We start from the raw sequence: 17,303 nt of genomic DNA on the forward strand, positions 1-17,303 counted from the left end.
TGGGAGATGTTCGATACATCTGTTTTTGCGGACTCCTGCGTGTCATTGGCGGTCAAAGTATCACCCGATCCATACAGTCTGGTGTTCTCGGCGAGATAGAAGCCGCTATGGTGTTCCAAGTTTTTCTCATACAGATTCTCGACGGCAACTTCGATGCTGTTTCCGCCACGTTTGAAGCTACGGCGCTGTGACAACTCGAAGCTATGGCCTTATCAGCAGATGTATACCAGGGGATTCCGGGCTCCGTCGTGACCAGCAACGATGGTCCGATGGTCATAGGCAATGTTGTATAGATGTTCAAAGCTGTTCAGAGTGGCAAACAGCCGATGTTAGTGCTCTCCATTTTCTCTCGAATATAATTCTCGATTGACTTGCTCTCTGTAGGTCAAATAATGCTATTTATGATCGAATATTGGATATGAAGAACAAAGAGATCATACTACGGAGCTCCTACTCTTGCTCCGGACATTGTGGCGCAAGCCATGCTTTGACGTGGTTAAAGCTTTGTTCTGGGCGGAGCGCCTTGCTCCCGTGCTAAAGCTATCGATCGCAGCAAAGCCAATGAATTTGCGGCAATATAAGAGGATGCCATAATTATAAACGATTTTTCCCTACTATTTTCAACACATTCAATGGACGTCTCTATCCCTGGACAGACTCAGTTGTCGCCACTTTACTACCCTCCTAGACCCATAGGTGGTTTCATGCAGCCCGCCACTTTCCCCAACTCTTATCAAAATAATGCTTTCTATGTCCTTCCGAACAATCTCTACCAGCAACATCAAGTTCAAGCTTCGAATGGCTCGTCTTCATACCCGCTTAACCCTACTTTCGGGAATTTTGCCCCCAACCCGGTGTCGGTCTGGCCACAGCCGTCTAGTTCTTCCCACATAGCCACTTTTAATTCCTATCCCTTTATCAACGAATTTGCCGTCAATCCTTCGACCAACATCCTACGTTCCAAACGCGACTCACAAAGCTCGATAGCTACTTTCGAGTCCAGTAGCTCGGGAAAGCGTCCAAGACAAGAAGTTGAAGACCCATCAGGATCATGGCCAGATTCTAAGAAGACAAGGAGTAATTCATCGACGGATAATTCGTCTGCCGTATCGGGACCGTAAGTGGCTTTGTGTTCTCATGTGAAGGTGAGAAGATCTGACAGTGCCACGCAGGAACACTGAAGTACAGCCAGGAAGCACAGCCAAACCGCCTTGTTTGGGCTACAGAACTGTCGTTCTCTGTAACGACGAGCTCCGAGAGCAGTTGAAGTCGACACCGGAGCAGATACCCCAGAACTCCCGGCTATTCTTTCTCGGAGGCTGTCCTATTGTCGCTCAGATCAACCAACCGCTTCCTTCCGCAGAAGAGAGGGCCAAGCGAGAGGAGGAAGCCCGTAACAAAGATCGAACTACCGGCATACCATTGACTCCTGAGGAGACCCAGTGGTTGATTGGAGCTTATCACAGTAAGACTCGTAGGAATCCAGCTACCAATGTTCCTCTCGACGTCTTGCCTCACACCTCGGAGCGGGTTGGCCGTTCACATCAATACCAATTCGATTCGGCTCCAACTCCTCATCAGCTTAGCCAGGTACATCATCAACAGCCCGGTCACCGCAACCAGGACCTATACGTCGATGCTGCTGTGCAAAATGCTTTACCGAATCAAGCGCAGCCAGTTTCCCTTCAATGGGAACCGATCCCTGGCGATATAATGATGCATGGAGCGGGTGGGTCATCCCAATCTCCCGCAGCCGCCTCCGGATTTTTGGATACCGGCTCGCGCGCGCCATACAATGGGATGGCGGAATCCACGTCAGACTGTATTCCACGGGCTATGAAGGAACCTGCTTCTTATCCCCCCTCTAATCTTGCGAATCAGGGCAGCAACTTTGCCGTCGGGCCTAACGGAAGTTCTCCAACATTAATCACGTCGCCAAGCTGTGATGACACTGCGGTCTTAATGAATCATGGCCATTTTGAGGGTGTGCCTCGACCGTTTCAAGTTTTTCAAGGTTCAGATGTGTTTGAGAGTCTTTGCAAGAAGACGAAAGATGATGATGACGATGACGATGAATCTCTCTTCGGGGTTTTCTCTGAATGATCCGAAGGTGATACCGGCGAGAGGAGTGTCAGCGTTGTTGGAGGCGTGGGTTTCACTCTGCCAGTTGGAAGGGGCCCGTTTTGATGAACTGATCCCGGAGTTCCCAGCTAGGTATCACGACGCCGGATATACAGGATACAGTACAGTTCTGTTTGTACGACGTGGATAGGTGCTTAATGAAGTAAAATGTATATAGTTTGGTCAACTTTTATTCATATTCAATTTTGTTCTTAATCAGTACATCATAAAATTTTGCTTGACTTCAAGCTCGGTCGACACGAACCTCCACTTACCGCCTTCTAACGCCACAGATGACAATAGGAACGCTAAATTACGGGATCCCGTCTTCAGTGTGAATTTTCTCCAAAGTGCAACTCACTATTAAAACAACCGGTTGTTGGACGCTGCGCCTGGTTCGAAATGTCATCCGTCAAGCAATAACTACGCTACTCCTAAGAGACGCGCCCCCGATTTTCACACCAAAGTTCAGTCAGTATCAGAGCGCCATGTATTTAATAGTTTGCACTTCGAAAAGAAGTGATGAACAAGTCATGTTACCGTTATCAGATGTATAGCCGCATCATACAAAGCGCTGTACCTGGAAATCTAGACCCTTCAATATTACAGAACAAATTGGAAAACATTTTGGAAGTGTTGTAGAATTCGACTTTCCACACAGGCTTGGGTTGAGCCCCTCGAGATCCTGAAAGAGACGAGGGCCTATCTTTGAATTCGACTTCGAACCGAGATCCGGTAACCGCGAGCAAGCGCCTAAAGTTTTGGTGGGAAATTTGCCATCAAAACGCCCTGCCGAGTCCGGCAACAACAACTAGGCCTGATTTGTCAGTTCGACCTGAACGTTGTGAGCAACAGCAACGATGGCCCCCCAGTCGTCGTCGTCAGCGACGACCTCGGTCCAAGTTGGTACGTTGTCGCTACAGTACGTGATGCCGGTGGATTCTGACGCTTATCCTGTTCCTAGCCCTTCGTATACGGCCGACGACTGCTCAAGATAGCACTAATATTCCCGCTCGTTTCCAACGCTCAGTCCTTCACGCCACCTCCACCAATTCCGTCGCTGTCGAAGGCACGTCGAGCGCGCCGCCTAATGCGGGTTCATCATCAGCTGTCCCTGCGGCTTCGTCCAGCGCGGCGTCGAAGAAGCAGGTTTTCTCCTTTGACCAAGTCCACGGTCCTTCCACAACGCAGCATGCCATGTTCACCTCCACTGCACAACCTTTAATCTCTCGCTTCATCGAAGGCTTCAATTGCACTATTCTCGCATACGGACAGACAAGCAGCGGAAAAACTTTTACCATGACTGGCATGGACCTGGATGCCGACCCCTCTGATCCTGGCAACGGCATGGGCATCATTCCGAGGGCGGTTTCCACGATTTTTTCGCGCGCAAGACAACTCAAAGAAGAGCGTGGCACCGCTTGGAATTACAGCATCAAGGGATCCTTCATAGAAATTTACAACGAAGATCTCATCGATTTGTTGAGTATGGATGATACGGCTGGCGGTCGGCGCGAGGTGCAGATTCGCGAAGACAAAGATGGTCACATTATCTGGGGCGGGCTTCGCGAGGTGAACGTGAAAAACTCGGGCGAGGTCATGAAGTGAGTCGCCGCGATAATTACGCTTAAACGCCTAATTGAACTACTTTTTCTAGTCTTATCCGTAAAGGGACGTCAATTAGGCGCACAAATGAAACCGACATGAATGCCCAGTCGTCCCGTTCTCATGCCATCTTTTCCCTCACCTTAACTCAGAAAAAGTACACCGGCTCTGGAGCCCCACCACGTTCTTCCTCTCCTTTACCCCCGGGTGGTCGTTCGCCCTCACGCCTAGCGCGTCCGGGGTCTGTTTATTCATCAAATCCCAGCGGCTCAAGGGTTGCTTCTCCAACTTTTGGTCGCCCATCAACTCCAAGCTTCGCAGCTGCGATGGGACGTGGCGGCGGACTCCGGCCTACCAGCGCTCTTGGGCATGCGGCAGACAGGGCGATGATCTCCCATGATGACGAAGCTGGAGAATGGGTTACCATTGTGTCCAAATTCCATTTCGTCGATTTGGCGGGTTCTGAACGAGTAAGCTACGCCACATGTCACTTCTTCCAGCACTAACGCCTATTATTCTATAGCTTAAGAGGACCGCCGCCGCAGGAGAGCGCATTAAAGAGGGTATCTCTATTAACAGCGGTCTTCTGGCCCTCGGAAATGTCATATCCGCGCTTGGGGACCCTTCTCGTGCCAAGTCGCATACGGCAACTCACGTTCCTTATCGTGACTCCAAACTTACTCGACTTCTTCAAGACTCGCTTGGCGGTAATGCCCATACACTGATGATCGCATGTGTTAGTGCAGCCGAGTACAACGTCGGCGAAACTATCAATACCCTCAAATACGCTAATCGCGCTCGAAATATCAAGAATAGAGCAGTGGTCAATGAGAAGGAGGATGGATGGGATGACATTGAATGGCTCCAGGGTACGGTCACTCGCCTACGGAGAGAGCTGAAATCTATCAAGGAAGGCGGCAATGGCATCGTTGGTGAAGTCGGTGGTCCTGACGCGCTGGAAGGTGCTGGCAGGAAAGTCCTTGCTCAGATGACGGAGCTCCAGAACAACTACGAGGATCTTAGGGAAAAGTTTGTAGAGCGTACCGAGGAGCTGACGAGACTCAGACGGGAGCTTGGAGAGAAACACCGAGGTAGCAGTGCAGGTGCGATTGGGGGCACCGCTAAATATGAGGAGATAGTGGGCCCCGTCATCGAGGAGTACGAGAAGACTATTGCGGCTATGGAAGCAGAGCTTAATCTCAATCGAGCTGCGTTGCGGCATACCAACGAAATGGTCGAGGAGAAGGAGGAGGAGTTGTCCGCTGTGACGGAGAGGCACGCTGCTACCGAGTTGTATGTGGAGGAGCTTAGGGCTCGTGTTGCAAAGCTGACAGAAAGAGAAGCTTCTACGGAGGTACGTTTTTTAATAATCTATCTTTGCCTGTGGAATGTGCTTAGTGGCGTTTAGGCGTACGTTCGCGACCTGGAGGAGAAAATGAAGGCTTATGACGAAACGTCCATCACTTCAAGCGAGTCAATGACAGATTTGAAGCGCGAAGTTGCTCGGTTCAAAGATTCCGAATCCCACTCGACCAAATACATCGCTGATCTGGAAGCGCGACTCGCGCGCTCAGATGAGTCGATTCTAGCCCTTCAGCAAACAGTCGAAAATTTAGAGCAAGAAGTTGAACGGCGTAGAGACGAAGTCGAGTCATTACAAACTCGGCTACAGGTCATTCGTCAAGACGGAGAGGGCTGGCGTAATGACTTAGAGGAGAGGGAGCGAAAAGTACGAGAGCTGGAGACGAAGATGCAAGAATGGGAGAGGAAAAAGAAGGATGCTGGAGATACCAGAGCAAGACTGGGAAGTGTGGTTGATGAAGTTGCACTTGCCCGACACAGTCTTGACATCGACTTCAAAAATGCTGCACCGTCTCTTCAAGTTAACGGCGAATCAGAAGAGAATCCGGACCATGTGAACGGCATATCTCTGGCAGCGCTTGAGGCATCGCCTTCCCCTTCGGCCCCTGTAACACCTCCAGAAACGGCAGAGACCGATCAGTCTCTTCACAATCAGTTCGTCGCACTGCAGCAGACCCACACGGCGACTTTGGCCGACCTCTCATCAGTGACGGCCAAGTACCGAGATGCTTTGCGTGAGATCTCGGACCTCGCCGCACAAATCCAGGAAGCGAAACTCAGCAATTCCGTGTCAAGCGAATCTTTGGACTCTCCCACCACAACCGACAAATCCATGGAACTGTCTCCCATGAGGAGGCGTATAGCCAGTCGAACAAGAGAGGCAAGCGAGCCTCAGTACAACGCCGCCGGGAGACGGCTTTTTTTCAGGCAGGCGGCCTCAGCAGAATCGCTCCACTCGAGGTATTTCTTCTATTCTTGTACATTACTGACCTGATGGCTGATGTGCTGAACAAGGTCGCTTTCGCAATCGCAATCGCTTTCACAGGAGCTCTCCTCGGTTCACTCGCGCAAAACCTCTTTTTCAAGTCTTAGCTCGCATTCACATTCACATTCCCGATCCAATTCAAATTCGACCTCTACCCTAAATTCTTTGCTGCAGAGTTCCCGACCCAATCTTTCGATTTCTGTGCCCAATGGGGTCCCGAATCATGCGGAACGTTCTGTGTCGAGTCTTGAAATGGAAATCATGCGCTTGCAGGACGTTTTAAAAGAACGAGAGGTAGAAATTTCGGTCCTTGAAAATTCTCTGAAGCAGAGTCGGGATGATCAAAGCGCAGCATCGTCCTCAGCCCTCGCTACACCCGCGGACGAGATTTCTGAGATCTTACCAAAGGTCAACGGTCCTTCTTCAGTTCATCTTTCACCGAAAACGATGGGGCACTTTGATCACATACGAAGGAGCATGGAGAACGCGAACGGTCATCCTGTTGTGGACCTCCAAGACTCAGAGTCTGAGAGAAATGGCTCGTCGGTCATTTCGGAGTCCGACGAATCGTTGGAGCGCCTGAATGAGCTAATGCTGTAAAGTTTTTCCGTCTTCTCCCTGCTGCGAAGCAAGCTGACAGTATACGCAGGTCTATGGCTCAAAAGGAATCCCATCATCGAGAAGTAGTTGATACTTTGAATGAGCAGCTAACCCAGCTAAGGCGGCAGCACGATGAACTCACGACGCTGTCAAGGGACCAGGTACGAGTGCTGTGCCCTGAAAATCTAACTCGCTAACGGCCTAAAAAGGCCCTGAACATGTCTTCTGAGATTGAAAACCTTCGATCACAATATGATCATGATCTTCGAACGCTTGACGAGGTGCAAAAGCGCGAAGCCGAGCTCTCAGCAACTCTGGAGCAAGCTATTATTGATCATGCCGCCGCTATAGAGGAGATACGAGTTCAATATGCTGAGGCATTGAAAGCCAAGCAAGCTGAAATCGATGATCTGCTTTCTCGTTTCAACACAGACGAGACATCTTCCTCATCTCTTCGCAACGAGCTTGTAGCAGTTTCCGCCACGCTTGAACAGGTGCACCGGGATCATGAGTCTCGTCTACAGGAAGCGAACGAGATTCTCTCCCGGACCAAGGACGAGCACGAAGCGGCAATTCGTAAGATCATCGCCGAACACGAAGAACTTATCAAGCAGAATGAAGCCCAGTCGTCTTCCGTTCTTCACAAAACGGAGGAGGACTATTACAATGTTCTGACAAAGCTGCGTAGAGATCATGCGGTAGCTATGGAGAAGCAATCTGCGGATGCAGCCGCTGCTCTGGAGCGTTTGAAGGAGGCGCACGCGGGGGAACTTCGGATGGCCGAAATTGCCCGCGAAGGATCACTTTCCGAATCACAGTCTTCTAGTGCTATTGCGCTGCAGGGACTCCAAGAGGAGCATTCTGCAGCCATGGCGAGGAAACAGGCCTCGTTTGCGGAGGAGCTGGAGTTATTGAAGGCAGAACATGCTCGAGCGCTTGTTACGCAGGAGGAGGACTATCAATTGCAGATGGATAAGATTCGCTCTGAACAGGAAGGAGTCCTTATGAAATTGAAGGAAGAGTGGCGGGTGGAGGGTGAGCGTCTGAACTCCACTATCATCGCAATTAAGGAGGAAGCCGCGTCATCAGCGTCGGTTGCGGCTGCAAATGCGTCGACTGAATTGGATGCTGCCGTGAAATTGGTGAAAGAGCAGCAGGCGACGGTGCTGCAGGAATTCGAGCGCGGTCACGAGGCTGAGATCTTACGTCTCAACGCGGCTCATTCTTCGGCGCTTGAAGATCTCGAGGCCCGGGCTGCCGATAAGCACGCCGCTCTTGTTCAATCCCACACAGAAGAGATTCTCAAGCTCAAATCCGATCATCAACGATCCATCACCGAGCTCAACGCGAGCATTGTCGCCCTTGAGGAGCATTATACAGCTGCTCTTGAAGACGCTCGAGTCCGTAGTGAGCAAGAACTGGAGGAAGAGAGAGAGCGATTAGCCGCAACTCTCGACGATCTCAAAGCACAACATGATGCGGAACTTGATGTCTTGCGCAAAGATCATGAATTACTCGCGGAGGAGGCTGAGGCGCAGAAAATCGCTGCTGAAGAGTTCGCACTACTCCGTGAAGAATCCAGAGAGAGCCACGAGCAGGCTATGGAGGAGAAGACGGCGCTTGTTTCCGAGATGCAACAGCAGATGTCGATCTATCAGGACGAGCGCGACGAACTAGCTGTAGAGGTTTCGAAGCTTCGCGCTGAACTTGACAAAACAAAAAGCGAACAGTCGAAGCTTATTCAAGAGGCCTCAAAGCGCGAATCGCTTGTGGGTGAACTTGAGCGACATCGTTCTGTGCTTGCTGAGATGCAGGAGAATTTGCAGAAGGTCAAGGACGAAAAGGACACACTGCAGGTGGAAAAAAATCGTTCCGAAACTCTTCTACGCGAACTGCAAGCTCAGCTGGCTCGAAGCGGGTCACCTCCCAACGCTCGACCTCCCACAGACCGCACTGTGTCGTACAATAGAGGCAACGGTCTTCCTCCTATGAAACTTCCTCCTCCTACGCCTCCGCCGTCAGTTCCTCCCCCTCCCGCTCCTCGATCACATGACGCTGTCGGTAGCGTTTCTTCGCAAGCATCTTCTGCCGTTACTTCATCCTCATCATCCCGAGAGTCGCAGCTAGACTCTCCGTCAACTTCCATCGGTCCGGGTTCTGTCAATAATATTGTTCCGAGCGCAAAATTGGAGCAACAAGCTAAATTGATCGATGAGCAGGAAGCGATGATTAAGACATTGAATAAGCAACTCACGCACTGTGAAAGCGACTTGCAGACGCACATGGATCTGGTCAGCACGCTGGAAACTTCTCTCGGCGATTCAGAGAAAAATCGTAAGCGCTTTCACCGTTAGCGGGTATTTGGCAGTTACTGACCCTGTTTTTTTTAATTAGTCCGCAAGGCCCGGATGCATGCCACGGAACTAGCCCGAGAACGAGACACGCTTAATACGAAACTAGAAGGTCTCCGCAATGAACTTGTGGAAGCCAAACGAGAGGTCGTCAATGTTCGCCGGTCAATAGTGGAAGAGAAACAATCATACGAGCAGCGATTAGACGAAGAACGCAAAGCGAAGGAACGAGCGCGTCAACAGCTGGATTCACGGATGGATGAGCTGGCTTCGAAACGTAAATCCAAGTTCGCGTGTCTATGATTGTTCCTTCCAGTTCCTTCCGCCATGCCATCCCTATTCTTCTCTGCATACATTCGTTTACGGCCCGCTCATGTCCATTATCCACTCATTCGTAACCTTATTCGTTCTCCCCGCTCTTCTCACTAGGTTACTTGCTTGGGATACCCACTGTTATACTGTTTTACTTAGCTATTCCATATGTTTTTCTTATACCTCCTCTTTCCCGTATATGTAGGGTATATATGTTACACGTTACGACCTCATTCTATCAATGGAATCTCGGATTATAATCCCTGTTGTCGACATGAAACCATTCCAGCAGCTCTGGTCCTCGGGGTCGGCATATCCGGATCTTGCAGTCTGCGCTGGGTGCGCTGGCAGTGGCGCGCGGCGTGTCATAGGCCCGGAGCCACGTGAGCGATCGGTAATATGGACATAGTACCCCACACTTGGAGCTCGCCGTTATATTGACTCCGCTTCTATCCTTAACCCGTCTTTTTTTTCTCTTCCTTACAACCACTACTACCACCACTTTCTTCTCTTATTTTTTTTCTTTCTTTCATGGCTGCCCGCCTGCTCATCAAGGCCCCGCCTGCCCTTCGTTGTCTCAAGTCCAGTCCTTCCGCGATACGATGGGCGAGCACTGCGACCAAAAACCCCAGGACCTTGCCGGCCTTTTCTATGGAGGGGAAAGTGTGTAGTAGTCGTCATTTGAACGATGCCGAGAAGGATATTCAATGTTGTTAGGTTTGCATGGTCACTGGTGCAGCTCGCGGATTGGGCTATGAATTCTGCCGCGCCTTCGTGCAATCGTGAGTAACGTTACTTTGATCTTCGTGTCAAGATGATACATCGGGTTTTTTTTTTTGCAGGGGCTGTACGTCCGTCGCGATTGTCGATTTAAAAGCAGCCGAGGCTAAGGGCGCCGCCGAAGAGCTCGCCACTTATGCTTGTGGTTAGTACCTTTTATCTATCACGATGTTTGAGCGCGTCACTTACAATCGGGTATGAAGCTTCGGGTGACGTGAAACCAGAGGACCTCAAATTTATCGGAGTCGAGTGTGATGTCTCATCTGAAATTTCTGTCCAAAAGGCTTTCTCCGAGGTAATGAACACCTTTGGTCGGCTAGACTCGGTCGTCGCCTCTGCAGGTGAACCAATTACCTACTCATCGATCTTATCGTCGTCGCTGACGTGTAACTCCAGGAATTGTTGAGAATTACTCTGCCTTCGAGTCAGTATTCCGTGTGAAGGATACTCCACATATTGATGCCCCTCAGTTACCCCTTTGATCGTATAAAGCGTTTGTACGATATCAATGTCCACGGAGCTTTCTTCACGGCGCGTGAAGCCGCCCGTAACATGATCCCGCAGGGCGGCGGGTCCATCGTTCTCGTGGCCAGTATGAGTGCCAGCGTGCGTATTACGCGATCTTTTTGCCTTTCTTACAGTTACTGAATGCCTTCTCTATCCAGATTGTGAACATTCCCCAGGTGAGCATTAGAGATGCTTTTACCATTCGACTACACCATTTACGGGGTCTTCTTTACAGCCCCAAACGCCATATAATGCGTCCAAAGCTGGTAAGCATACTCTATCCGATGTATGCTATCATCTATCTCATACAATGGTGTCGGTAGCTGTCAAACATATGACCTCGAGTTTGGCTGTTGAATGGGCAAAGAAGAACGTAAGGGTTAACTGTCTTAGGTGAGTTGTTAGGGCATAAGGCTACCCGTTGACCATATGATTGAACTTCGTCGCAACAGTCCCGGTTATATGGCCACCAAGCTGACGCGGACCATCCTGGATCATGACCAAGCGTTAAAGGTTGGCTGATTTAGTTGCTATCTATTGGTATCTCAGGCTAATTTGCCGTCGGGTAGAAAACATGGGAGAGTTTGACGCCTATGGGCCGGGTACGTTCCCTCCGGCATATCTCTGAATTTCCATTCAATATTGACAATATGGTGTAGATTGGTGACCCCGAAGATCTTTCGGTTCGTCGAGAATATTGTATACGATATCTGTTACTAATGCATGTTTCAGGGTGCGATTGTCTACCTGTCTAGCGACGCGTCAAAGTTTATGACCGGCTCGGAAATTCGCGTAGACGGCGGATACTGCATTATTTAGAGTGATTTCTTGGGTATACCCAATTCAGACGAGCGTACAGACATCGAACTTTTTTTTTTTCCATCCAACATAGAGGTATTTTACTGGGCGTCATTTGCTTATCTTTCTTTATTGAAGTCGTTACTCTTGCTCTCAATCTGTATTTTTGGTATTCTACTTTTTTGGTTTTTTTGAGGTATACATTGGGTTTCATTGACGCTCAGTGACCACACAAGTGAGACTAGCCAAGATAGGGGTGCCGCTACGGCGCTAAAAGCTTCTTATTCGCTTCTTGCATCTGCTTCTTCGTTGTCGTCCGTCTTGCCACGAGCACTGATGTCGACGAAAGAGCCAGTGTCCGCAACGGGCTATGAATTCACCAAAAGAAAACGCTGGGCAGATCTCTTGGTATCAGAACTTGCCGATACCATCATTTTTGTCTTGTCAGGCGAATGCAAGGTACTGTACGTTGGCACGGCAGTGACCGAGCTGTTGGGCTGGCGCGAGGTGGACCTCGTGGATTGTGATTTTGGAGAAATCGTTTCTGGTATTCCCGCCTACAAATTTCCATTTTTTTCTTACTAATTTGGTCGTCGTAGTTGGCGACCAAGACGCTTTCCGGTCGACTTTTTCCGAGAGCGTGCGGACCCACCGGGATCTACACTCCTATGCGCGCCTGAAATGCTCCAATCAAACTAATGACGTCCTATTCGAAATCAAATCCCGTATTGAGGATGATTGCTGGTATACCATGGCGAGGCCGTATCCGGGGAAGAATACGTCCATGTGTGTTATTTTGTTCGTCCTGGGTGGCTTTTCTCATAGCTCCTAGGCTGAATACGTTCTTGGATTTGAAGTTGGAGAACCAGCGCCTGCAGACGCGGTTGCGTGAGCTTACGGGGAGCTCGTCGCCTAGTGTTATGACCAAGGGTCCTCTGCCGCTGTTTACGTCTACTTCGATGGCTGGGGAGACGTTTGATGGGGGTGGCGGTAATGGTGGTATGGTCGGGAGCGGTCTCTACGCCACGGGTAGCCTTGATGTACATACCGCTGGTGAAGACGACGATGGAGGGAAGAAGAAAAAGGTTTGTTCATGTGCTTCAGTAGGAATTGTCTGTTAATTCGTTGATTCAGGCGAAGAAAACGCATACGTCTGACCAGTATGTGTGTGTAACATGCGGGAGGACGGATTCCCCCGAGTGGCGTAAAGGTCCCCTAGGGCCGAAGACGCTTTGCAATGCATGTGGACTGCGCTGGGCAAAGTCGATGAGGAGAACCGACGACGTGTCGGCGGCAGATGCGGTTGGAGAAAGCGTTCACTTGACTTGAGGGTACGTTATTCTTTTTGGACACTTGGACAGACTGGTCTGTAAATTTATTGTAGCCCACCGCGTAACTGTATCATACTTGTACACCCTAATTTTTTGTCATTGGAAACTAGATGTCCATGTTCAAACGTTCATTACTGAACAACGCCAATCAATATGTATCGACGCGGTATTATGGAGACCTCGGAGATATCTCGTATGCTGTCTCCGTCCCTATAATGCCGAGCTGTTCTCGAGCTGTGCTTAGAGTCTTCACCGCCCGTCGCAGTCCGGCGTTAAAAAACATTGACCATGATCTCTCAGCCGACTCCGACATGACGGAATGATTGGAGAAGGGCTTGGCGGGTGCATATGCTCCGAGTTATTTCCGAAAGTAATTGAGTACTTTTGAGTGAAGGGTGCGAGAATGCATTATGTAGGCCATTCAGACGCTAGGAAGTCTTGAGGTACTACTTTGACCGGATATAGAACTTGAATACTCTATGGTGGTGTACATCTGTTCAAAAGAAATACCGTCGTTCAAATGAGAGAGTTTCAGGAAGCGTTTTCCAATAAATTAGAATTCATGGTTCACGTTGAATCCAGATAATATCCGCATGAATTCTAGCACGAAGTAGAAAGATGAACGTTTGAACATTGAACTTGAGTGCAACTTGAGTGAGCTCGGAGGTTTCGGACCGAACGCACCGATGTCACCGTTCTAGAAAGGAAATAGTTGAAGCGTTGTCGCGTCTTTCCCTCCCATTTTTGAAGCGGGATCGCTTTTCGCTACTTTTAAGCTCGCGCTCGCTTTCCGTCAAGCAGGTAAAACGCCTCAATCTCTACGTTTTCTCTTGAATCTGCATGTCCTGGACTATAGTGCCGTAATTGATACCGGCTCTGAGTCGCTCTTCCAAGTCCTTGCAGTAAAGTCGTCTGTCACGTACCGAATCCAGCCTTTCGAGGACGATTAACCGCTTAGTAGCTCTTGTTGTCTTGCTCGCTTGATCCAGTGCTCTTTCGGTCCAAGAGTCGGTCAAGACAAGCGCATCTGTTGACATCTTTGTTTCCTCGCCTGGTCATTGCCCCGTACCATCTTGTTCAACCGTCTGCACTCTATACGCTAGCTTCACTGTGGAGAGCCCCTCGTTTCTGGTTTTTGGATCTGACCTTGAATGCAGCCACGACTTGTCTTCTTTCGGGATACTGACGCGTTGTAGGCGTTGTTGGGCTTGCGGCATGATGGGATTTGTTTTGATCACAGATCAGCATAGATGCTGAAGTATACATAAATCTAGAGGCTGCAATAGTAATTGGGCTCGCAAATTGCTACTGGTGTCTCTACCCTGGCTTGCGATCATGAAATCCGGGTACTCTTGCAGGAGCTCCCAGGCGCCAGCCTCAGGATTGGGCTTTGTGGGATGTCTTTACCAACAAACATTCATCCAACAAGCACGGACCGAAGCTTCCACGTTCCGCCACCAAGAGGCAAAGGGAAAAACAAGGTCACATGTTTGACGCGAGAGCGGGCAAACTTGTGTAAACTATGTCTTTGCTCTATATAACTCTTCGCTCTGCCACTTTTCTACTCTAGACCACTGCTACTGCGACCTATATTCATTGTGCTTAACGCCAGAGACAATTGTCGCACTCCTGCAGTCTTTCTTCATTATCTCTCCTCTCTCACTGTCTCCATGTCGGGCCCACCGCTCCCGCGGATACCCCAGGACGGACACACGATGCCATACCAGCCACCACATTCTGTGGACGCAAACGGCGTGCCTCTCCAACAGTACCAGTTCCAGACTGGTGCTCTCCACTCTCACTATAACCAACAGCAAAGCGGCAACCACTACGCAAATATCCAGTGGACTTCCCCCCACGCTCCTTATCCCCAATCCAACGCTCCTTCGAACACATACCAACAGTTATCACAGACCACTCCCACTTCAGCTCATCCTCGATATGCCGCACCCCCTCAACTCCAAACTCCTCAACAGGTCTACCAAACACAGCAGCCTATGCAGTCGTACCCCGCCTACGGATTTCAAGGTCAAGCTCCACAATCCAACTGGCAAGTCACACCTCATCCCCAACAGCAAATATACCGCGGTGGGGGCGTCCCCCAGATGAACAATACTCCTCGCAACTTCCGTCATCAAGTGCCCCAGCAGTTTTTTGGTGCACCCAATCATACGATGGCGCCTGGTAGTAACAATGTTTTGACCGGGGAGCGGATTGAAGGGCAGGGTCAATACGGTGGTCTGTCAGCCAAGGCCGCTGGTAAACGGAAGGCCGTCGACTACGACGATGCAAGCAGCTTAGGCGAATCGTCTTCGGGGCCGGTGAAGCGCGCCAGGCCGAACGCGGGTAGTCGACAAGTGTACATGCCTCCGCCGCCCGTTCCCCAACCTGGATTCAGTGCAACTGGTGTATGTGTACCGGTGCTTTTCAAAATATACTGTCTGATGTCTTTCATAGCGTATGCGCGCGCCACCCGCCGTCACCGGGCCATCCAACGGCCAATCCATTGTGGTTAGCTTTCAACGTTCATTCTTGTCATCGCCACTCATTGTGTTTTAGATGACGGGGATGCAATTCAACCAAGGCGTCCAGTCCGAAGCATCAGGGGTGCAGGCCAATCAATACATGTAAGATGTTGCGCATTGTATTGTTGTACCCATCTGATCGTCGGCTGGGCAGGACCTTTCCTCAAAATGGAGGTGGTAATACTCCGTCTGCGCAGAACCCGGAGCACTACTATAATCAAAATCGTGCCTCAACTCACGTCAGGCATGCGGTAGGCTCCATTTTGCTCCTGATGTTCCTATCGCTCATTTGTTGTTCCCAGCCTAATGGCGCAAATGGTTCATCGCAAACGATGTACCGGTACTCTCAAGACCCGTGAGTTTCCTTTCCGACCGAGTTTTTAGCCATGTCCTTATTAGCAATATCAGGTCGGCCGTTGGTCAGTACAATAATCGAGGCCAATACAATTTGGCATTCAAAAACAACGTGATGGCTTCTATCGCATCGTTGTTTCGAAACAGTGTCGTCGTGACGTTTTTACGAGGACAATCCCTGCTAAAGTTTACCGAAAGGATTCGCGGTAACTTTCCCCCCGTTTGCAGATGGTTTCTTACCAGCGAAAGGGAAGTATATCTTCTCTGGAATATGCATACCCAAAGGCCAGCTGCCTTTTTATCCCCCACTGCTGCTTTGGTTGCTCGCCTTCAATCTAGCAGTTTGACAGAAATCACCTCCAACGATGAGAAAAAGCGTACTGAGGAAAGGGTTGTTATGGCCTTGAACGAGGTGCTCGACAGGCAAAAGAGGATTGCCGCTTCAAAGCACTTTATGGGACGGACGTCGTATGCGCAGAACGGCCCAAACCGTTCGGTGGGAAACTTGCCCGGCCCTTCCGAGCATTCCCTCCCTACGCCTGCACGCACTCCCGTCCAGCTAAATGCCGCGACACAAGCACCACCTCCAGCTCCTGCCATTGCAGTCGAAGTGATGCGTCCGACAGACTCTCTACCCGCCGACGAGGCTTGGTTCACTCTTCCTGCACTGCCCGAAAGTCCCAGAACTCCAGACGAAGCACAGCCTGCGGCTCCTGCCCCTACGGTTGAAGAGACGTATTCGACAGGTACTGTATCCTTCGACGATTTTTGGTCTACTCTTCCTCCGCTGCGTGAAAGTCCCAGAATCCGAGACGAAGCACCGCCTCCAGCTCCTGTCCTTACAGTCGAAGAGACGTATCCGACGGACACTGTACCCTTCGACGATTTTTGGTCTGTTCTTCCACAGCTGCCTGAAAGTCCCAGATCTCGAGACGAAGCACCGCCTCCAGGTCCTGTCATTGGAGTCGAAGAGACGCGTCCGACGGACTCTCTATCCACCGACGAGGCTTGGTCCACTCTTCCTTCACTGCCTGAAAGTCCCAGAACCCGAGACGGCGAACCAGGCGAGGAACTCGAGCTTCCTCCACTTCACCCCTCCCCCGTCGATCAACCTGCCACTCTAGATGAGAAACCGACCGACACTGCTGAAGACCAGGCGAAAACAGAGGAAGAACAAAGTGGTGGTACTTCGGAGGGGCCTCAGGCTGCTGTGATCATGGACATGCCATGGTTCACAGAGTTTTTTCCTTCGTTGAGCGAGGGGCAGGCAGGAACGTCTACTTCGAAGACGTCTGGAGGAGATCAGTCTAAGACTGACGGTGACGGAAGGGCAGAGGATTTGGAGTACGAGCGTGTCTTCAAAGAGTTTATGGTGAACGACGAGGACGAGGATGAGAACGGGAACGGGAACGAGAAAGAGGACCGGGAGCAGGATCAGGACGATGGCCTTACAAGTCTGTTTGGGTCGCCGTTGTTGTCGACGAAAGATGGGTCACTGTCGTTGCCAAAGTAGGAGGCTGACGATGCAGGAATCAAGCTTAAGGGTTCCATTTGATGTGTTGTTATTGTGTTATCTTGTTGTTATATTTCTTGTTGTATATCCTTTGTCCGCTACTATATTCTGTATAATAATCTGTGTCTTCAATCTTGTTTGAGTTATCGGCTGCAACTG

At 50.2% G+C, this 17,303-nt stretch overlaps 5 protein-coding genes across 5 annotated transcripts; all 5 read left to right on the forward strand.

Annotated features, from left to right (window-relative positions):
• The first annotated feature begins 483 nt into the window (after positions 1-483).
• Positions 484-2,220, forward strand: EV420DRAFT_1100223 (uncharacterized protein). Its single transcript, XM_060465828.1, has 2 exons — positions 484-1,117; positions 1,173-2,220. The coding sequence occupies exons 1-2, from the start codon at positions 633-635 to the stop codon at positions 2,101-2,103; spliced, it is 1,416 nt and encodes a 471-aa protein (XP_060334950.1). The 5' UTR covers positions 484-632; the 3' UTR covers positions 2,104-2,220.
• Positions 2,221-2,955: 735 nt separating this feature from the next.
• EV420DRAFT_1100291 (kinesin domain-containing protein) lies at positions 2,956-9,723 on the forward strand. The gene is made up of 9 exons (XM_060465829.1): positions 2,956-3,027; positions 3,086-3,725; positions 3,779-4,196; positions 4,250-5,080; positions 5,135-6,048; positions 6,103-6,669; positions 6,723-6,834; positions 6,883-9,007; positions 9,068-9,723. The coding sequence occupies exons 1-9, from the start codon at positions 2,982-2,984 to the stop codon at positions 9,325-9,327; spliced, it is 5,913 nt and encodes a 1,970-aa protein (XP_060334951.1). The 5' UTR covers positions 2,956-2,981; the 3' UTR covers positions 9,328-9,723.
• Positions 9,604-11,660, forward strand: EV420DRAFT_1519269 (NAD-P-binding protein). The gene is made up of 13 exons (XM_060472102.1): positions 9,604-9,999; positions 10,054-10,118; positions 10,179-10,261; positions 10,320-10,457; positions 10,513-10,540; positions 10,587-10,722; positions 10,782-10,799; positions 10,859-10,889; positions 10,947-11,016; positions 11,076-11,136; positions 11,193-11,225; positions 11,283-11,306; positions 11,356-11,660. Exons 1-13 carry the CDS (start codon positions 9,868-9,870, stop codon positions 11,440-11,442), a joined length of 906 nt encoding a protein of 301 aa, XP_060334952.1. The 5' UTR covers positions 9,604-9,867; the 3' UTR covers positions 11,443-11,660.
• A 97-nt stretch (positions 11,661-11,757) lies between these two features.
• EV420DRAFT_1264197 (white collar 2 type of transcription factor) lies at positions 11,758-12,750 on the forward strand (the record flags this gene model as incomplete). Its single annotated transcript, XM_060467215.1, has 4 exons — positions 11,758-11,968; positions 12,021-12,207; positions 12,254-12,506; positions 12,556-12,750. The coding sequence occupies 4 exons, from the start codon at positions 11,758-11,760 to the stop codon at positions 12,748-12,750; spliced, it is 846 nt and encodes a 281-aa protein (XP_060334953.1).
• A 1,418-nt stretch (positions 12,751-14,168) lies between these two features.
• On the forward strand, positions 14,169-17,247 carry EV420DRAFT_1100435 (uncharacterized protein). Its single transcript, XM_060465830.1, has 6 exons — positions 14,169-15,160; positions 15,210-15,263; positions 15,312-15,379; positions 15,432-15,528; positions 15,580-15,632; positions 15,686-17,247. Exons 1-6 carry the CDS (start codon positions 14,423-14,425, stop codon positions 17,142-17,144), a joined length of 2,469 nt encoding a protein of 822 aa, XP_060334954.1. The 5' UTR covers positions 14,169-14,422; the 3' UTR covers positions 17,145-17,247.
• The last annotated feature ends 56 nt before the right edge of the window (positions 17,248-17,303 follow it).

The sequence above is a fragment of the Desarmillaria tabescens genome (genome assembly GCF_030435595.1).
Source record: "Desarmillaria tabescens strain CCBAS 213 chromosome Unknown EV420scaffold_7, whole genome shotgun sequence".
Taxonomy (NCBI): Eukaryota; Fungi; Basidiomycota; class Agaricomycetes; order Agaricales; family Physalacriaceae; genus Desarmillaria; species Desarmillaria tabescens.